Raw genomic sequence first — 21,895 nt, 5'->3', positions numbered from 1 at the left:
AAGTCGCACCCCTGCTGAGGGAGTCTGCTTGCAGATTGAGCACCCCTGGGAGATGTGCAGCCTTCACAAATATGTCGTGGTCCAGGCACTCCGACCACAGTTCCAGTGCCAGCGCACACAGTCATCGAGAAACTGTCCCTCCCTGTCTGTTGATGTAACACAGGGCAGTGGTATTGTCCATAAGCAGATCAACAACCTTCCCCGCCACCATGGGGCAGAAGGATCAAAGAACAAAATGAACTACCAGCAGTTCCAGGTAATTTATATGGCAAAGAGTCAATTTCAAAGGCCAAGGGCCCCCCACACACAGAGCGTCCATGTGGGCCCCCCAACCCCATAAAGATGCATCTGTTGTGATCGTCACTGTTGGTACAGGCAGGTGGAAGGGAGCTCCCTGACAAATGTCCTTTGATTTCCACCACTGCAGTGTTTGAAGTGTCACAGGTGGAATTACAAACCTCTTTCGAGGTGAGTCCCTTAATGGTCGAAACTGACAAAGAAACCAAAGTTGTAGGCCTCTCATCCTCAGCTTCGCAAAGATCAGCACGCTTGTAGTCACCGCCATCAGCCCCAGCATCCGCTGCAGCTACTGCGCCGTGCCCCACTTTCAACTCTGCAGAAGTTCAACAAGGTTGATAATGTTCATTGCTCTCTGATGAGGCAGGAAAGCGCGATGAAGGTTCGTATCCAGCAAAGCCCCTATGAACTGAACTGTCCATGATGGAGTAAGGTGTGATTTCTCCAAATTGACCTGCAGACCCAAGGTGTGAAGAAGACGAAGAGTGGTGGCAATATGGTTTGACAAACTTTCCTTCGACTCCGCCACAAGGAGCCAATCGTCAATGTATGGAAAGACGACTATCCCTTGAAGCCAGAGGTGGGCAGCCACAACGCTCATCATCTTCATGAACACCCAAGGTGCAGTGGACAGGCCGAACGGAAGGGCCTTGAACTGGAAATGTTGAGAACCTACTGCAAAGCGAAGGAAACGTCTGAACGCAGAATGGATGCTGACGTGGAAGTAGGCATCCTTGAGGTCCAGCACTGCAATCCAGTCCCCTTTGTTGATGAGGGGCAGAATTGTTTGCAGAGTAGACATTCTGAACTTCTGGTACAGAATAAACTTGTTCAGATTCCAAAGGTCCATGATTGGTCTCAAACCCCCGTCCCGCTTGGGAATCAGGAAGTAACGAGAGTAGAAGCCTCCTGTCCTGGCCTCCACCGGGACCCGTTCTATGGCGTGTTTCTGTAGGAGGTTGCTCACCTCCGCCAGCAGAGGTGGGGAAGGGGATGTGGTGATTACCACAGATTGGTTCGGAAGTTGAGCAAATTCTATTTTGTAGCCTTCCGCGACAAAAAAAAAAGCGCCCACCTGTCCATAGAGATAGACTCCCAGGCCGACAGGAATGGGCGGAGGCAGATAGACGAAGAAGAAGAGGGGACGGTGACGTGTGCTACCAGAAAGTCAAAGGTCCTGCTTTTGAGGGCGAGCGCCCTTGGACTTGCCGGTGGTCTGTGCAGAAGCATAGCGGTTTCTATTGTTCCCCCTGTATGGGGACCTACTCTCAGGTTGGGCAGAGCGAGGTCTCCATTGATGTTCCGGGGAAAACTTTTGATATTGTTTCTTGGCCCAGGGTTTGTGCCACTGTTTTGGTTTAGCAGCTCTGGAAGACACCAGGACACCCAGGTTCCTGGAGGTCTTTATGTTTTTATCCATTTCCTGAAGAGCATTGTCGGAGGTCGAGATGAAGAGGCCTTCGCCCTCGAAGGGCAGATCTTCAACAAAGGCCCTGGTGTCTTCCTGGAGGGCCGTTGACCTGAGCCAGGAGTGGCGGCAGAGGCAGACAGCAGAAGTGATGGTTCTTGCTGAGACGTCCACCATATGCTTTGCTGCAGCCAGTTGTTGTTTGGCTACAGCAAAGCCTTCCTTCTGCAACTTCTTTGCAGCAGACCTCTTCTCCTCACTCAGGGAAGACAAGAGGGAGGTAAGTTGCTTCCACACTGAGTATTGGTATCTAGCCATGAACGCAGCATAGTTAGATACATTTACTCCCAGCGCCCCAGCAGAGTAAAACTTCCTCCCGACATTATCCAGCTTCTTTCCCTCCTTGTCTGGTGGAGAGGAGTGCATCTTGCGGGCCTTTGACGAGGAGGATATGACCACCGAATTGGGCTTTGGATGCATGAAGAGAAATTCCGCACCGGCCTCTTGGACGCGGTACATGTGGTCCAACCTTCTTGATGACACAGGTGTAGAAGCAGGCTTCACCCAGGGCTCCTTCACCGCCTGTAAAATGACCTTCGTAACAGGCAGGGCAACCGCTGTAGACATATCCCGCTACATGATGTCGAATACGGTGTTGTCTACAATGGGCTGCGGTTGTGTCACCAGGAGAGAGAGGGAGAGTGCCATCCTCTTCACCAGGTCCCCATACGACTTTAGATCCTCCGGTGGTGAAATGGGAAGATCCTCAGCGGTATGAGCCACTGGCAAAGGTTCCAAAGTTCTGTCCGGATCGTCGGTACCGACCTCGGAATCCGACGAAGACTCTCTCCTCAAAGAATGTTCCGAGAGCACCGGCGCTGACTCTCTGACGGGTGACCAGATCAACACAAACGACCTAGGCTGGACTTCCTCCACCACCAGGCTGCGTCTTTCGGGTGGGACGGACATCGATGCCGAGGGGCACCGCCTAGAATGCTGGGAAAGCCTCAACATATGGGATGCCTCGGATCACTGGTCCCAGTCTGCAAACTCCCAAGGGGGGTACCACTGGTACTGCGGGTATAGATAGGCGTAGGGAGGCCACTGGCGCTGCTCCCATGGTGGAAGTGGTGGGAAGCAGCGAGCTACGGTGCTCGGTTCCAGCTTTCTCCGACCTCTTGCCTGATCCAGCGGTGCCAACAGCTCCATCGGTGCCGACACCTCCACCTCCGAGACAGAGTCGCTCTCACTACGACGCCTTGAACCTGAAGAATGGGAGCACTAAGTGAGGTCGATCTCTTGCTCCGATGCCGATAGACGCAACTGCTGCGAAGCTCTGCCTCTCGACACCGAAGGGCTACGATGTGGGGACGCCAAGATCTTCCTCAGTGGAGCGGTTGACATCGATGTCGAAGCATCATGAGAAGGGGAAGGAGTGCGGGACGATCTCTTCTTCCGCTTCTCCTTAGATTTCACCTTCTTCGGTGCAGATTATCGGATCCCCGAGTCATCCTGACGCTTCTTAGCTGGGGTGTCCACTGACCCTTCGGAAGATCGCTTTGTGGAACGCCCACACTCGACTGGCATCTCGGTCCTGATCGACGATGTATCAGTTGATGTGACCGTCGAGGCCACAGTCTCTCCCATCGGTACCGACGGGTCCGATGCCATCTTTTGAGGATGAAGTGCTGACTCTACCAATGCAGCCGAAAGCCTCGCCGCTCGATTCTTGCGAGTTTGCTTGGAAAAACTCAGGCAGTGCGAGGAAGAATCCACACGATGTCCCTCGCCCAAACAAAGAAGACAGAGGAAATGGCCGTGGGGGGGGGCAATCTTCTTCCCACAGGAGTGGCACCTCTTAAAAAAACCCCAACGTCTTTCCATAGACGCCAAGGAAAAAACCCACCCAGGAAAGTCTCTGAGGGGGAAAACGGGGGAAAACTGGGCCCCGAAGAGCGTCCAACAATTTATTTTTTTTAACAACACTAACTATCTAACAACTGACTAACTAACTACCCTAAGAAAATAACAAACGGGCTATATACAACAAGAAAAAGCAATTGTAAGATTACTTTACTGACCAGGGACACAAAAGGAGATCCTCTCAGCAGTCAGAAACGAACTGCCGGGATCCTTGCGCTGGTGCCGGCGAGCATGCGCACTGGGATGCCTGCGCATGCTCGTTGGTACCGAGCGCGAAAAAATCCCGGGCTTTTTAGGTACCAATTCAGGGATCGGCGCAGGCGCTCTATCCCATGAGTGTGAAGCACAGAGACCACGAAGAAGATGTTCAGTGTTTTCAATGCTATAATGTTTAACATAACATCCAAACATGCTGAAAGTACTGTAACTCTATGAGAAAGGCTCTGTCCAAATAATATACCTTCTTTTGTTTACTACAGAATTTGCTCTCTATCTTCTTTAGTTTGTCCTGCTGGATGACAAAAAATTAAAGACACACATGCTATAGTAGCATAGGGTGCCGAGTTTACAATTGGAACTCTTTTCAAATGTGTAATTTTTCATATAGTTTTAAATTCTATACGTATACCAAATAGGACAATTTTAAATTCTGAGTTAGAAATGATGCATTTTAAATTTAGGTTTGATTAGAAAGTATTTTTCCGTGGTTTCAAACTTTACAGAAATGTTCCAGGTCTTGTCTACCTTAAACATAAGGACCAGAATTTAAAAACTGGAAAGTAGGTCATGGTATTGATGTGTGCCTTTCCCTATTCCTCTCCTCTCACATACAGTTTTTCCTGGTTTTGTCTATCCTGACCACAGTTGTAGGTGATCTTCATAGATATTATTCTAAATTCACCTGGAACATACTGGGTAAAACCAGACTTTTAAACTGCATTTAACAACATACAGAAGTGCAGAAGGAAGGAGCAGGAATAAAGGAGATGTATGATGCCACTATCCTTATCTAATCACTGAACTCTAGCTCAGATTGCATTGAAACTGGGCCTCAGTGTATCCTCATAAAACAAGCTGCTGTGACGTGTTAAACATGACTGAGTCTTTGGTCTTTTAAAAATTCTTCATGACTGAACAATGATATATGAGAATAATAATTAAGAAACTAGCACCTATGCACAGAACCTACTCTGAATGCATACATATGGAACAAGTCCTTAATGGTTGCTAAATTATCTGTGCATGCAGTAACGTGAACTAATCCAGACACCTATCAATATTCCAAGCACTAACATACAAAGTGAAACTTAGCCATTGCAAAAGTTCTAAACATTTTACCACTTATGGCTTAAAACACAAACACTACAAACAAGGCAATTACAAAATTTAAGGTATATATTATTTTCTTGTGTATATTACTTATTCATCTGAAATCTAGTACTCATAGTATTGCAAAGATTCTAGGAAAGGCAATAAAAATTCACCATTTCTCTGATACAGATATGGCCCAATGTTGCACAGATATGTGAGAAATATGCTTGATACTGTAAATATTTAAGATACCTTCCTGGAAGGATTCTGGGGTTGCTAATATGCCTGGCATATTATCTTCCAATTCCCTATCATAGCTCTCCTCTACTACAGGGACATCAACAGTATCTTCTGGCATTTCAGTATTTTCCTCCTGCTGAAACTGTGTTCCTTCATCTTCATGTTCTTCATCTGTTTCTCCTTTTTTAAAAAAAACATTGAAAATATGTAAGCAACATCTGAACAGAAACCTAAACATATCAAATACTTGTCTCAGTTATCTCTATTAAAAACAAACATAAGTGCAATCTTGTCAAAGTTAAGCACACTTAGTCCTTTTGATGTCAGAGGAAAAGAAGTATGCACTTAAATCTTCAGTGGGAAAGGTGCTTAACTTCAAGCTGGATGGTGTTCATAATGTAAATATCATGAAATATTTATGTCCGTTGATATTACTGGCCAAATGGGTAAGAAAAAAAGTCAATAACCCCTATTACCATTCTATTTTACCTACAACAGTAGAATACTCAAAAATATCTGTAACTAACTGTTCGCTATCTTTCACTAATCAAAATAACTTACTGCTCTCTAAGAAGTGGAAAATACAAGGAGTGTTTTAACTCAGAAAACAGAAGTTACATGAATAACTACAAACTATAAATCCATACCAAGTTGTGAGTTGAGAGCTTCACGTAGCAGAGATTGGATTTCATCTTCAGGTTCTGCTTCAGCATTCCTGTGTCCTACATTAGTTTACAGAATTCAACAAAAGTAAAAGGTGAAAAAAGGCTGAACTGTAAATAACTAAAAACCAGTGAAAAAAAATAAAACAGGTACATATAAACAAAGTGAGCATGTTATGTTTACCATATTTGAACATATGTTTCTTCTAAAAGTGTTCTACAAAACAGTCTTCAAGGAGGATCAAGATGTCGAAAGGGCCATTTTCTGGGGCTGCTTGGCTTGGATCCAGCCAGTAACAATGGCTTATCTACCTCTCCCAGCATTTCAATGGACCAGGTTATAGTCAACAGGTCTGTGAGGCTCAGCTAAGCTGCTTCTGACCATCAATAGCACTTCAGGGCAGTGGCTTACCAGGAACTTTCCTGGTAAGTTAAAAGGCTTAACTTTTATTCAGTTCACCCTAATTTTTATTCAGTGAAAAATGATATGGCAATAACCAAAGGACTTTTAAAATATTCATTTTACAAACTTTGAGAAGCATGAATTGTGCATGTATATGAAAGCTTATACCCAGAATTAAACTTTGTTGGTCTTAAAGGTGTCACTGGACTCAAACTCTGTTCTAGAAGAAACTAAAGCAAGTAATTAGTCTAGAGCCGGGGTCCCCAACCTTTGTGAGCAGGTGGGCCCCTTTGGAATTCTGACAGAGAGTGGTGAACACAACAACAAAATGCCTGCCACAGAAGACACAAGAACACAAAATGTTATGGAGTGAAGTTATACAGAACTCTAATCATAATTTGTTTTAAAGCAGAAGCTCTGGCTAACAGGATGCCTTTTGATCTGTACAGCCATACAGAAGCTGTGCTGGGCAACTGCTCCACCAAATCCTTCTTGCTTTCAAAAACTAATTGGTGGGCATCAGGAAAGGTGTCAGCAGGCATCATGGCACCCATTGGGAACCCCTGGTATAGAGTCCCAACTTGAGTCTTGAGCCCATCCTGCTCTATTCATAATTTGTGTAAAATCAATTATCTGTTGAACTATTTGGATTCCTGATTTTGTTTTACTTGGAAACAACAGGTCTGAAATTGAGCAGGCACTGTCTGTAAACAGCACAAAGAGGTAGGAATTTTAAGTCTTGGGCATCAACATGGCTCAGCACATACTCCATTCATATTCCATTCTCAAGCCCTTTGCTGGAAATATTCATAGTTCTTCACTTCTTAGCTAAAAGACTCCAAGTTTTTTGTAAAAATGCAAGACTATGTCAGATTCTAATACCAAGGGATGAGCCTCTCATTTGTTTTCTACAAGCTTTTCCTGTATGACCTAAAGAGGTGAATACTTAATTCTAAATGTACAACAGATCATATGACTTTAAAAACTGATAATAAAAAGCAGAAATCTTGCATGCTACATAAGAGGCAGTTTTGAAACAATGGGGATTTTCAGAAGCAGACTGTAATGCTGGATAGGATGGAGCCTATTACTTGTAAGAAAAAAGTGCCAAAACCCATTTTATGTACAAAGGTGTTATATACATAACTGGGTTATGCCTAGGTTTCAAATTCTAGCCCTAGATCAGACCACAAAAAATTTGATTAAATTAGATGCAGTACTGGCAGCTTTCCATACACCTGTTCATGTACAATGTTCCTTACAATCCTATAAGCTTTGAAAAAGTATAGTTCTAGCTTTCACAGGTTTAGAGCTATATTTGAAAATATGAGGAGCAGGTATGTGAATTTGTCAGTGTGCTGGAAGGAAAGAGCTTTTGTTATCTAGCAAATTAGGTACACTTTCCTCATGGTCTTCTATCAAGTTCCCTGAATCCACTGATTGTGATTTGTCCATATGTCTCTGCACCTTTTTTGCAGTAACAAAGCTAAACTTAAGAGTCAGCTCTTGCAAAGATCAAAAACTAATCTCAGGAAAATATGCAAATTTAGCATACTTTAATATATTGATTCCCAACATTCTAGTATACAATTTTAAGGGTTTTTTCATGGTGAAGAATATGGGGTTTGAAACATCACTGTTTAAATGTAAAAAAAAAACTTTGTTGAAGCAATCCATGCAGCGGTGTCACTGGGGCGGGGCCAAGGGGGCCATCGGCCCTCCCCCAGAGCATTCTCATTGGCCCCAGGCACTGACCCATGCCCCCCCCAACAGGAAGGGGCTGGCCCTGGGACTAGAACGCTGCTGTGTGGGCTGGAAACCGGGGCCGCGCTGCCGCCTCTACCACAAGGGGATCAGCATTCTCCACCCCCCAGGTGAGTGGCTTGCTTCGGCTAAACTTCGCAAGGTAGATCCGAGCAGGGCAGCTGGGTTGGTCTGAAGCAGTTGAATGAAGCAGGAGCCAAGGGGCACCTTTCAGACGGACCCAAGTTTCGATGGAGAACGTATGCTTGCGTTCGAAAGAAAAAAATGGGGTTGGTCTTAAAGGTGCCCCTTGGCTCCTGCTTTGGTCAACTTTGCAAGGTCTCTTCTCTCCCCCCCCTTCCTATTCTGCTTTTTGCTCATCGCGACGTTGCAAGGGATGCATTTGGCCTCGTGCTGGGGGGGGGAGGGGAAAACGAGGATTCCCTCTCCCCCCTCCCTCTCCGGATGTATGCAACCTCCCAACTTTTGCAAAAAAGTGAAACCACAAAGGGGAGCTTTAGGAAGTTCCCTGAAACACCCCCCCTCCTCTTCCCACTTTCCGTTCAAAGCGTTGCCGCCTCGATCCGATCCGATCCCAGGTGTTCTGACTACCTGAACAGGCGCGTGTGCGGAGTGCGAGACCGGTTGCCAGTCTCCAGGCGGGGTCCGGAGAGCGCCCCCGATTACAGCAATCAGCTGGCCCTGGAGGGGAAACGGCTTCTTTGTGAAGTGAACTCGGGGGCTTTGAGCTCCTCGGAACGCCCTTCCCCGACCCCAAACCTCCAGGAATTCCCCAGTTCGAAGTTGGCAACCCTATAACCTGGTTTGTTCCATGCATTCTTTTGGAGGAAGAATAAGGGGGCCGTCCCCGATCTCCAGCTAAATCCATTTTTCTGCCAAAGAAATCGGCTTGTGATACAAGCCTTGTGTGTTTGTTTGTGTGTGTGAGCTGCAACTTAAAGGGGTCGGTTTCCAGAGGAACTGAAATTCAGTTAGCCAGCGAGAGGGAGAGAGAGAGCTGTTGGGGGGGGGCTGTCTGTGACCAAAGGGTGGATGAGGGAGGGGCCATGTGAAGTGGGCGGGGTTGTGTGCGGAGGGAGTGACGCAGCCTTCCAAAAGGGGTGATGCCCAATGGGGGGGGGTGACTTGAATCAGTTACACCCCAGGGTGCAACCCACCCTAGTGATGCCTCTGAATCCATGCTATTCTCAATCTTTAATTGCCTTTAAATGCACTGTTTAAATTTTACAACAATAATTTAATAATTCTTTAAACTTTAACTCTGAAGAGATGAATGGGGCTGCAAAATTAATTAAGTTGTTAAATAGGTACTGTAAAAAAAATTAATAAAGGAAAATGCTTCTAACAAATGCTGAGCTTCAAAAATATAACAAATACTCCTAAAAATTTCAGTGGGCAAGCACCATCTTGGGGGCAACATTCTCCCTTCTACCACACACAGGAATGAATATCTCCCTCTAGGAGGATCTACTATATACATGTCATCTAAAAACTAAATATGTTTTTATTACAGAGCTACTGGTTTTTACTTGTATGACAGTTTAATCTATGAATCTGATGACAATCCTAATAGATTATCAGAGTTTTCATAATGCAAAAGAAGGAAATGCAATGTACACAGTGTGGTTGTAAAGATAAGCGGTGACAACCCATTTACAAGTTCTGAGTATTGGTGTATTCTTGAGTATTTGTGGACAACAGAAGATGTCTACATGCTGAATATGGTACTTAATCAGTTGCATGCATAAATAGGAGGAAGATATCAAGCAACAGCGAACTTGTTAAAGGTGTAGCTGTTTTAAGCACCACACACCTACAGTTTGAAAACTGAGCCTACTTCATTACTGAAAATGCCCCCTTCTTTTTATAGTATTCCAGCCCTGAAAGGACAGAAAGGAGTTCAGTGTATTACTATGGTAAGGATAAAGGAATTGTTCTGATATTATAAAACACATGTATTGAAGGTACTTCATAGCAGGTTAGATGGAATTATTTAATAGATTCGGCTAATGTTAGAGTATGAATTGCTGAATGGATAGCTAGTTATAATATTATAATAACTATGCATCCAAATAAGATTATAGCGGCCAATAATGCAGAAATTTTACATCTAAACTGATAGTGTTTTTAAAAAACCTTTGACATGATTCACTTTTGCATTATCTGACTCTATGGAAGAGATATTGGAAATGACAGTGTGAAGGATTGCTTATAGATGCTGTACAAACAGCTGAAGGACTGTGAAAGGCTAATTATTTGCAGAAACAGAGAGCCGTGAGTGACAGCCTGCTCCAAGCAATCTGATTGGTTAAGCATCACCTGAACAGAGAAAGACTTGAGAACATCATGCTAAGAAGACACTCAGATTTCTAACTTGACTGAGTTGAGTCTGATTTCCACCCTAGCTGAAAAAAAATTCAGTACCAATGTTCCCTCTGGTGAGCAAACATTCTACTTTGTTAGCTACTAGCATTAAAGTTGTGAGCTACTGCATAAATTAGTTTGCTCAGGTGTCATTTTTCCTGAGCTAAGTCAAAAATATGAGAGCTGGAGGCTAAAAATCTGTGAGCTAGCTAATGCTAACTCAGCTTAGAGGGAACACTTGTATCAACAGTTTCATAATCCAGCCTTAACTGAGAGCAGTTTAACACAGCCAGGAGAACAGGAGAACAAGGGGAAAGTTGGTAAGGAAGTTTAGAAAGTAGGCAAAGACTCCCACTTGGGCCAAGGAAAGGGGATACATCTTCTAGAGAGAGAAGATTCCCTACCCAGGCAAACAGGGAGTTAGATCTGAAGACTGCAGAAATCTCTGGTCTGATGCAGTTAGAAACTGCCTTTAGAAACCTTAAGATGAGTACTGGTGTTTTAAGTGAAGGGGTCTGGGTATTGGAAGAGTGAACTAGCCTTTTGGAAACCAAAAGAATTACAGAATACTCAGAAAAAGTGTGTTTGGAAAACACTGGAACAAAAGCCTCTCAACATAAAGATTTTGAATAACTGTGAATAGCTTAATAAACTCTCATTAGCCTGAAACATAAGAACTAAAGTTTGTGCATGTACCGGTTTTACCTCCATCTCAAATATATTAAGTTACTTCAGAAATTTCAAGCTCTGATTTCACCTGACATTTTCCCCTTATGTTGAATTTTGTTAATTAATTTTAAATTTTAAAACATCCCAAGTACCATTCTCAATGGTTTAAATTAAAGGGTGATTCTGACCTTTCTTCAAGTTCCTGGGCTGAACCAGCAGTAAAATATACTGTGACAGGGTGGGACAGCCAGAGATCTTCAGCAAAGAAGAAAACACATTACTAAGGTGGCTCAGTCACAAAACAGAAAGAAAAACTGAGGGAAAATTGTGCCTCTGAGGGATGAGGATGGGGTGTTCACAGACACCTGTGTATATATGCATGCATATGAAGCCCTTACAAGAATACACAAATAAAAACACAGGGCTCCAAAACAGACTAGTTAGTTTGTGTCATGAAGCAGCCTCTAATCCTTGGCCTTGCGTGTGCTCTCCTCTCTTCACACAAGCACAGAGCTGCAACTGAAGACTTGGTTTAGGAAATCACTCTAAATCAAAATTATTGTAAAATCTGAATGTGACTTCCTGAACAAACTGGCAACTGTTTCTTCCACAGTAACCTGGACTCTAAACAAGGATTAAAGCATGGTTTAGAATTCAAACTACTGGGAAAGAAGCAGTTTTCAATTTGTTAAGGCACCTCAATTCAGTGTCACACCACTTTGGAATTAAATGGAAAACTTCCATAAAAGTCATCAGTTGGGATCCATGTGCAATGAAAAGGAAGCATGCATGTCAAAGGAGTTGAAGCTCATTTATCTAATGAACAAATTTTGTGTTTCATTCATAACATGTGAACAGCACCTAGATTCCTTAATTTCACTGATCTTTCAACTTCACACTTGACACTCTGCACATCTGTGGATAACGGGAATAATTTAGAAAGCATTCTTATGATGGTAAAGATCACACTGGAAGAGGCCTATATTGTTTTCTCACACATTTAAGAATACCTCATTTAGATTAGAGCAAACCAGGGATATAGTATAGTAGGGAAAATATTTCACTATAGAATAGACATTATAACGCTCTGTATCCAGAAGAAGCAAATGAAATAATGTGATTTTTCTGTGATTTTGTTGGAGGACTTACCTGTTCTAATGTGTGGCTGCTCTGAAGGCTGCTGAATCACCTCTTCAGCATCTCTTGTTGTTGGCTGTTCAATGACAGATCTTTCTTTGAGTCCTGCATTGTTCAGTTATAAAGTTAAGTTCCGCCTTTTGGGTACATCATTTTGATTTGATAAGAGAATAAGTCCCTTAAGGAGGATAGCATACACCAGAGGTGGCAAAACTTGCTTAATGTAAGAGCCACATAGAATAAGCATCACGTTTGAGAGCCGCAAGACATGAACGTCAGAGGAAGGAAGGAAGGAAGGAAGGAAGGAAGGAAGGAAGGAAGGAAGGAAGGAAGGAAGGAAGGAAGGAAGGAAGGAAGGAAGGAAGGAAGGAAGGAAGGAAGGAAAATAGATGGGGAATTTTAACTTTAAATGCATTCTCCAAGCTGCTGGCTAGCTTGGCTTGTTGAAGACAAAATGCCTTCTCCAAGTTGGCCAACAGGGTGGTGGGGGCTTTGAGAGCCACACAATGTGTGTGAAAGGGTCACTTATGGCTCCCGAGCTGCAGTTTGGCCACCCCTGATGTACACCATCTATTCAGATATTGGAACTTTTTGGGGATGTAACTGTCTACCCTCATTGACACCTCAAACTATATTTTAAATTCCCAAATTTAAAAATCAGTTTTGTATAAGAAAATCAGTCTCTTTAAAAGACATACACTGATTTTGTATATATGCTTTGTTTTTAAAGTAATGGCTGTAAAAATCAGAGGAATTCAAAATACAGTTTATGGGATTGGTGGTGGAGTGCTTCTGAGGAAATATTTCCAAATCAGGCCAGGCCATTATGGACTGCAATAATTTAGCACATCAGTAAGTAGTACTATTACTATAAAAAGCCACTTGAATATCTATTGCGCTGTTGTAAAAAACAGAAGGTCCAACTAATTCCCTATCATTGCCTCCACAGTGCATGCCCAATATACTTCCTCTCTTCCCTCCCTTTTTTCTCACTCCTGCCTGTCCTCTATCTTAACTCAAGTAGTGAAAAGCCTTTCCAAGGAGCAACATATGATTGAACATTTACAATCATGGTGTACAAGTTACTAGAAGTTTCTTGTATTTAATAAAGTAAATGAGAGGTGTAGAAAAGTCTTTCCAGAATTTCCTGGTTGCTGGTGCTATAGAGAATAAAGTAGGGTATGCTGTGATTTTTCACTGAACTTTCCATTATTCTTTTAGAACATGCACAATTAAAGAAAATGTGAAAACGATTAGGATTCTCAGGAACTGTCAAGAAATAGAATTTGATATTTTCTTCAGTGTCCAACTTCATACAATAATGTGTGCAAGTGCTTGATTTCAATGATAAACTGATACAATCTCTGGATACTCAGTAGCAAAATACTCTGCATACTCAACAGCAAAATACACCAGTTTTCAGAACAGGTCTGATTAATTCTAAGAAAATTTACTTAAATTCTCAAAAATGTATTAAATATACAAACTACATCAAAATTTCCATGTGCTGAATGTAACATCTAAATCATATGGAAACCTAGTATATGTGATTGTGATCTCTCATGTCTAGAGATAAAGGTTAGTTATTTTTTATCTTTATTAAAACAAACAACAAATGGACATATAAAATACAAAGATATGGATAAAAGTAGATTGTTCTATTGCACAATGTTGCATCCAATGTGTGAAGGCTAGGATAAGCTGGTGGGCCTCACATAACATTAAGTTCATTCAATTATACCAGTATGTCGGTGGTTCATCTTAAGAGACAGCACAGGATGGAAGACTCTGGCAGATGTGAGTGCTTTTCAGGAATATCATTTTCTTTTCCTGGTTCCACATAATGAATATTTCTGAATATTAATTAGGCCAGTGTATAAGCATGAATACCAAAGGCACAAATCACTTTTGATTAAAGAAAATGCAGATTTTCAGACTAATGTTGCTAATGATATTGTGAGTTATTAAAAAGTAACCACTAATATATCAATATTTACTGTTGTGTAGTTTCATACTAAATGTCATACTCTATAACACTGCTAGGAAAACTACTCCCAACCCCAATCTCTTTGACTCTCCCTATATAATGTAATGTCATCCTGGATTTAAAGACTGATTTTAACTGAATTAAAAAAAATTAGTGCTAGGAGGACAAACATTGTTCAAATTATTCTACATTTTACTCCATCCCTAATTTCTCTGCCACTGATTTTTATGCAACTATACAAAGTGTCATACCTCATGATAGTTAGAAATGTTTCTCATGACCACATTGGAAGCTGTTATATTTTTCTCTGCCAAAAGCTGTACCTACATGTTTAGCAAACATATTTAGCAAACAAAGTATAAGCTACCATAATTAATCTTCAATGCTTACTAGGGATGGGCATGAACCAGGAAAATGGAGGTTCAGTACCAGTTCATGACATTTCATGAACAATGAACAAGGACAAACCTCCCCTGGTTCGGTTCATGGATCTTTTCTTTTTCATTTCTGAAGGTGCTGGCTCCCCAAGGCCAGCAAAATCGAAGAGCGGGGGGTGGGGGGGAGGAGATCTTTGAAAAGCCATTTAAGGGGAATGTTTCCTTTAAGGGATTGATTAAATTGCTTCCATTAAAATGCCTTCCCAGTTCATTTGTGAATCATACTGCAGCAGTGCCATGACTTGCAAGAACAATTTAAAGAGATCCTTTAAAATGATTATTACAATCCATGTGTTTGTAGAGGGCAATTAAAGAGAACACGGTCTATTTAAATGTCTTTTCCAAGCCCTGCCACTGGCACCAGCATATCTGCCAACACAAACCACACAAACCCACCTAGGAGGTTCATGGGGCTTGTGAGGGCAGGATGGCACAAACTTCGGTTCATGAACCACAAACTGAGCAAGGTTCAGTTCATGCCTGTCCCTAATGCTTACACTGACTGCAATCCCATATTCCTGCTTATATCTTTTAGGTTACGGTTTTACAATACTTTCTCCTACACACTTTCTCTGCTTAAGTTATCTTCTTTGTCAAATAGATAAATAACTAATTGTATTTTAAGTCTTTTTGGAGATTTTGCAATGCCAAGCCGCCCTGAGCCCACTCATGGGAAGGGCAGAATACAAATTAAATAAACAAACATTTATTAAAAACTGAGATAAATGGAATAGTGCATCCCATTTCCGCGGAGAAGAAAGCAAAAACCATGCTTTCAGGAAAATAAGTTCCTAAAAGTATAATAATTTCCTAGAAGTATAACATCACAATTAGTTTTATAACCATAATGGTTCTATTTCTAGTTACTGGTCCACTTACACCTTTATGACCTTTGTTATTCCATGCATTTAGTTTCTCAATAATTAGCAGAGATCTGGCTTATTTCATTATGAGAAATGCTATGCATCTTAATGAAACAAGTCATCATGAATTTTGCACAATAGATTTGGTCCCATGTTCTGTTTGATTTCCTAGTAATTCAACATAAAATAAATACTACTCTCAAGTATTTCAAACTTTTCCTTTATTAGCCTTAAGTGTGAGATAAGGTACCAAAAACAAGAATAGATAATTGATCTCAGTACAATAAGAATATAGAAGAGTTAATGATCAGATACACTATGTACAAATTGGAATTTCATAGTAGTCAACACATACAATATACTAAGGCTATTTCTGCAAAAAGCTTTGTAATTTTTGTTTATTCTAACAAACACAAAAATTTCCCTTGTGGTGCTCTATTTTCTTATGACCAATAGTTCTCTGTATCATTCAGGTGTGGAAAATATTATCACTTTACTCTTTTTCTCTTCTCCTCTCCCTTTGCTGAACTCTCAGATGCTTTAGAAAGGTTCTTAGCTAGCTTTTTTGTGTCTTTATCTTTTCCACTATCTAATTCCTTTGCTGTTCCTTTATTTTTTACACTTTTGTCTGGCCCTGATCTCTCCTTTTCGGCCTTTTTGTCTCTCTTGGCTTTGTCAGCGGCTTTTTTTTCTTTTTTGTCCAAGTCATCAACTTTTCTCTTCAGTTTCTTCTTTTCTTCGTCTTTGCTTTCCTTCTTTAATTCTTGCTTCTCTTTCCTTCCTGGTTCTTTGATTTCTTTTTCTTTTCATTTTTTCCCATTAAAAAAGGGGGAAATGTTTGTTAAGGAACATAGATTAAGAGACCCACTTTTAGCAAGCCAAATGCATATCGCCACTCCAAATCAAACTTATATTTTCATTTCCAAAGAACTTGACCACACAGTATTACTTTATTAGTAATGTCTGAAGAATTGTGTTAAATACTTGCAAACTCTGAAGTACTCTTAAATACTTGCATGCTTTAAAAATTATGAATATAGATCTCAGATTGTTTTGATGTCATATTTGAAACTTTTCAGACTGTAAGCACTGGTTTGTAACATTACTCAGCAAGCAGTTGTTAAAAAATAAACCTGCTCAAAAACACCACTTGGTGTTTGATAAAATATTTTGTTGAAGTTTTATTCTAATGATCTTTCATTAGAAATGGCTGAACAGAAATGTTATTGTCTAAAAATTAGCATATGTTTTATTCTTAGAAAGAGAGCTAACAAATAGGCACAATAGTAATATATTGTACACCTCAGAATTTAATGGCTTTATTGAGTGTCTTAGGTGTTTTATTAGAAAGAGAGAAAAGTATGCTAATACTATTTTTCTTCCCCATCCTCCTGGAATGTTCTGTTCATGTAAACTGCACGTATTCAAAAGCATATTACTCATAAGCAGCACCACAGGATGGGTTCCTTACAAGTAGAGCCCATACATGGAAAAGATTCCAGCCAATCACCTGAAACAAAGTTCTTCCAGGATCTCTGTAATACCATTATTCATAGCTGTGAACAACTGAGATCAAAGACTAGATGAATCCGATAAAATAGAAAGAATACTGATAAGAAAAGAGTCTAAAACAAACTCAAAATTCAGAGTCTGCTGGGTGAGAATTTGGTAGACATGAAAGTTTCCCTTTCTGTCTGGCTTTCTTTATCACCCCAAAATAGCTTTGTTTCACCTCCTGACATCTGTGTTACTATTTAAGATATTTTTAGAATGTTCTAGATTTATGAGCAGAGAGGAATGAAGAGAGTACTAAGCATAATCACACAACATGGCTGCTTCCACAAAAGGATTTTTCTCAGGCTGAGTAAAGTATACCTGTGTACTTTGGAGGAGCTTCCAACCATGTCATGTTCAAAAAGAGCATGACATGTGGGGCTGTCAGAGCTTTCCCCCTCAAGAGGGATACAACTCCTTTGCTCAAACTTTGGGGTGGATGCAGGAAGAAGTTCCATGTAGAAGCAGTGCTCACAGCCAATATGGGAAGGGGGAAGTAGCTAAACTCTGCCATTAAAATGGCAAAGGCAACCTTTGGTTTTCCGCCTCAGTCCTTTAGCAGGCTTCCCCCCCCCCCCATTCACAGCTGAGTGGTGGCTCAGCTGTTAAGGTGGAGATTATTGGTCTGCAGAAAAACTCAGAAAAATTTGCATTACTTCAGTGCCTCTGCAACAACATGACAGAATGATGGGGGACTATACATAAGCTAGAGACATGTAGGTGGGGCATTTGGATCTCATCCCTGCCCATCTCCACCTTGCTCACTTATAGTCTCAAATCTCCTGTTTCCACAAATCTCATGCTTTTCCCACCACCAAGTTGAAACAGCCTGGCTCTAACTTGTACACTTTTAAAACATAGTAATTTGTAAGCTATGAGGACAAAATGATTCACAAAGTTACCTGGATAACTGATTGAGCTCTGCGATCTATACTAATGTGCATCACTTGCTGTTAGTAGGATTCTACCATGTAATTCTGCAACATTTAATGTGTCGTGTTAATATCTATGCTTTGCTTCAACTCTATTTTTAGCTTTCTGATTGGTTCTACAACCCTAATGCTATTGCATTGTTTACTGACTGTCCCATCCTGTTGACTGTATTGACCCACTTTGTGAAATCTGCCTTGGGTTCCAGTGAAAAAGGCACACTATAATTAATGTAAATAAATAAATATCCAGTGAGCAACTGGCCCAGTTAGTGAACTGAACAGACTACTTAATTTTTTTTGGGGGGGGCAGTTTAATTGTAGAAGAAGCCCCCACTAAAAATATAATAACCCTGCTGAAGATATCGTAACTTGCCAACAGAAGACTGATCATAATTCCTACCTGGACATATTTTTTTTGCAAGCTGGAAATACTGTGAGTGTATAAGACAACAAAAAGTTCTTGTAAAACACAAAAAAGTAATAAAAATTACTTGGGAGAGGGAAGAAAAGGAGATGTACATCTCTGTACGTTTAAAACTCAAAGAACAGATCCTAGAGGGAAGATGCAATAACATTCCATCTAATCATAGTTTCTGTCATTGATCTGCTAACCTGATTGAAACATTGATTCACGTACTTTCCAGTATAGAACTGATGAACAAGTCTGTTTGGATTTATCTGATAAGAAGATGATATTGGATTTATATCCCGCCCTCCACTCCGAATAGTCTCAGAGCGGCTCACAATCTCCTTTACCTTCCTCCCCCACAACAGACACCCTGTGAGGTGGGTGGGTGGGGCTGGAGAGGGCTCTCACAGCAGCTGCCCTTTCATGGACAACCTCTGCCAGAGCTATGGCTGACCCAAGGCCATGCTAGCAGGTGCAAGTGGAGGAGTGGGGAATCAAACCCGGTTCTCCCAGATAAGAGTCCACACACTTAACTACACCAAACCGGCTCTCCAGAACATGTGTTGGTTGATTAACTGTTCTCTGAGCAGAACACTCTCAAAACATTATAGGTGGCGACTGACCAAAGAACTACTATATCTGTGGCTAAATTCCCTTCTGTTATGAAAATATGGGCCAAATTAACAGCTTCTATATAAAATGGTGGAAATGCCTTCATGTCACAGCTGACTTATGGTGACCCTGTAGAGTTTTCAAGGCAAGAAATGTTCAGAGGTAGTTTGCTATCGCCTGCCTCTGCATCATGACCCTAGACTTACTTGGTGGTCTCCCATTCAAATACTAATCAGGTCTGATGCTGTTTAGCTTCTGAGATCTGATGAAATCAAAGTAGCCTGAGCTATCCAGGTTAGAACATTTATAAATACTCAGATTCTAATATAAACTATTACTTATTTTAAGATGAAAAATGTGTGCTGAGATTTTTGAGATTTTTTTGTAGGTAATTTTTGTAGGTTTTTTCTGCTTCTGACTGGCTTGTGTGCTATAATAAAAACTGAACAATTATGAATTGCTTCATTACATTAGGAGTCCATTAAGGACTGGTCTCTTAGCTTTTCACTATATTCTTGGGATGCCACCCAGTGCCCATGCAATTAAGAACGTAAGAACAAAAGAGCCCTGCTGGATAAGACCAATGGTCCATTGGTCCAGCATCCTGTCTCATGCAGAGGCCAACCAGTCATGCAGAGGCTAACCAGTTCCTCTGGACAGCTGACAACTGGGAACAGAGGACGAGACCTTCCCCTAATGTGACTCCTGGCACTAGATTCAGAGGTTAACGGCCACTGAATGTGGTGGCTCCCCCCAGTCACCATGGCTGCTAGCCACTGATAAGATCTATCCTTCACGAATCTGTCTAATCCCCTTTAAAAGCTGTCTTTTCTAGTGGTGATCACTACATCCTCTGGCAGTGAACTCTACATTTTAATCACACTATGTGTAAGGAACTATTTGTTTCTCAAGAAACAAATTCAATGCCAATATCCATTGTTTTTGACAATGATGGAAATCAGTTATAATTGATCAGCAGGCTACATCTCTTCCAGAAAGAAGACTAGCCTCATTCACATGACACATTTGTGTACAGGGGCAACAAGCACAGAGGCTGTGATTCCCCAATCTATTTCTGGCACCAAATGACAGGCCCATGCAGCAATTAATGTGCTATGGTTGCATAACTGGCAACGTGCATAACCAGGCTGCTGAATTTGAGGAATTAGATTATGGTAGCCCTTAGTTACATATTTTAGTAAAATGGACTTCTTCTTCACCTTGATCAAAGAATAGCTAAAATAAATTATATCCAACCATTTGTCACACCTTCCATGCAAAGATGTCAAAGCTCTCTCTCACACGCATGCACTGCAGATTTCAAGGTTCATCGATATAGTAGATGTTACAATGGAAACAGAACATTTGTAAACAAATACCAAAACACGACATATAAGGTTTTCCCATATTTGGACATGTTGGTAGATTTTAAAGTCTTCCTTTAAAGGAACAACATTATATATGAGATGCAGATATTTTCAGAAAAGACCTTGAAAGGTTTAGGGCTGTAACATCTCATTTCAATCATGGACAAATTCTGGCCCACCTCCCAGTGATTTTTCTGCATGCTACTTTTAAACAACTGTATGCAAATTTGTGAAGGCTGGTTAGAGTGAAATCCCTATCGGGATTACAGTAGTCTAGAAGATATTAAAATAAATTCAATTATGGTTTTGCTTGACTCGGGCATTAAGGCATGTAAGAAATTATTTCACCGCAAAAATCAGTTGGTTAAACACTGTTAACACTTAGCAAAAAACACTACTAAGTACCAGGGAACAGGTAAGTATATTCTACTACAATAAAAGATAACTGATCCTAAGTCTCTTAGGGACATAACTGAGGAAAACACCAGTATTGTGCCAGACATCCACTTAGCAGGGAACAGCAAGCCAGAAGATTGAATGCAGCCTCCTGCTCTTCCCCTCATGCAAGCTGATTATAAGGAATTTAGGGTTTTTTTATTTTAAATAAATAGACTGGGCACATAGTGTTGGCTGCTGTGCTAGACCAGAAAACTGCAAGTATAGGATCTGGTTGCAAATGTAATTCCCTACAAGGTTACATGTATATTCTAAGTGAGATATGCCACATTTCTGTTTGGCACAAAGAGCATCCAGTATTAGTAGACACACTTACAAAAACCCATGCATTTTGAAACATTAAAAAAACAGCATTCAGTAAAAGTCACTATGGTTCCATTGGCAAAGTACCTCTGACTTTAGCTTTCTTCTGGACTACCCCTCCAGGCGGCCGTCCTAATTTTCGTAAGATGGAAACAGGTTACAAGCACTGTCTTTAAGACATTATACATACTCAACAAGACCAAGGCTTACCAGTGAAAACTCACACAATTTCACTAGACATAGCTGTACCACACCTTCCCCACTGCCTGTGCTTTACTAAACCGAGCTTTACACAACAACAACAAAAAGTATGAACCCTCTCTCCAAGATAAAAAAAAATACAGGGCCAACCGTACTGGTTTTTGCCCCTTCTACAAAATAGACAGCCAAGGTTGTTGTGAAAAACTATGGTGGAAGCCACACAGAAGCAGTATTTAGGGGAAGTAGTTGACTAAAAATTATTCATCTTTCACTCAGGGGTTGTCAGTTGTGGAACATAGCACTATGATATACATATCTCAAAGCAGAGATAAGTATATACAGAGAAAATCTGTCAAAAGTTTTAATATCGTATGCTTTCCCAAAATTGCAGAATATAGACAGGATCTTCTTAAGGACAGAATCAGACCAAATACAAGTTTTAGAGGCTGCTTATTACTACATTGTTTGAATAAAGGACTAGAATCACCTATTTCAGTAACTTTACTTTGAGAAAATATATTAAAAAGGCTTAAAATAAATTTTTAAAAAGTAATCTTCCCCCACCAATGAGTGCAAGCAGTATTTTCTATAGAAAT

At 41.0% G+C, this 21,895-nt stretch overlaps 1 protein-coding gene and 1 long non-coding RNA gene across 3 annotated transcripts in view; both read right to left on the bottom strand.

Moving 5' to 3' along the window:
- Positions 1-12,328, bottom strand: part of LOC132575182 (aspartyl/asparaginyl beta-hydroxylase-like) — a 172,213-nt gene extending 159,885 nt beyond the window's left edge. For both annotated transcript variants that reach the window (XM_060243715.1, XM_060243716.1), the window contains exons 1-3: positions 12,191-12,328; positions 5,827-5,901; positions 5,192-5,359 (exon numbers count right to left, since the gene is read on the bottom strand). In XM_060243715.1, coding sequence (XP_060099698.1) covers positions 5,192-5,297 — 106 coding nt within the window. In that variant the 5' untranslated portion in view covers positions 5,298-5,359; positions 5,827-5,901; positions 12,191-12,328. The remainder of the gene's footprint in view (positions 1-5,191; positions 5,360-5,826; positions 5,902-12,190) is intronic.
- Positions 12,329-15,669: 3,341 nt separating this feature from the next.
- On the bottom strand, positions 15,670-21,327 carry LOC132575185 (uncharacterized). Its single transcript, XR_009555659.1, has 2 exons — positions 21,186-21,327; positions 15,670-16,267 (listed from the first exon to the last, which is right to left on the bottom strand). It is a non-coding gene; the product is annotated as an uncharacterized LOC132575185 (long non-coding RNA).
- Positions 21,328-21,895: the final 568 nt, after the last annotated feature.

This window comes from Heteronotia binoei, chromosome 7 (genome assembly GCF_032191835.1).
Source record: "Heteronotia binoei isolate CCM8104 ecotype False Entrance Well chromosome 7, APGP_CSIRO_Hbin_v1, whole genome shotgun sequence".
Taxonomy (NCBI): domain Eukaryota; kingdom Metazoa; phylum Chordata; class Lepidosauria; order Squamata; family Gekkonidae; genus Heteronotia; species Heteronotia binoei.
Note: the sequence above shows the minus strand (reverse complement) of the source record. Positions and strands in the feature narration are given on the sequence as shown.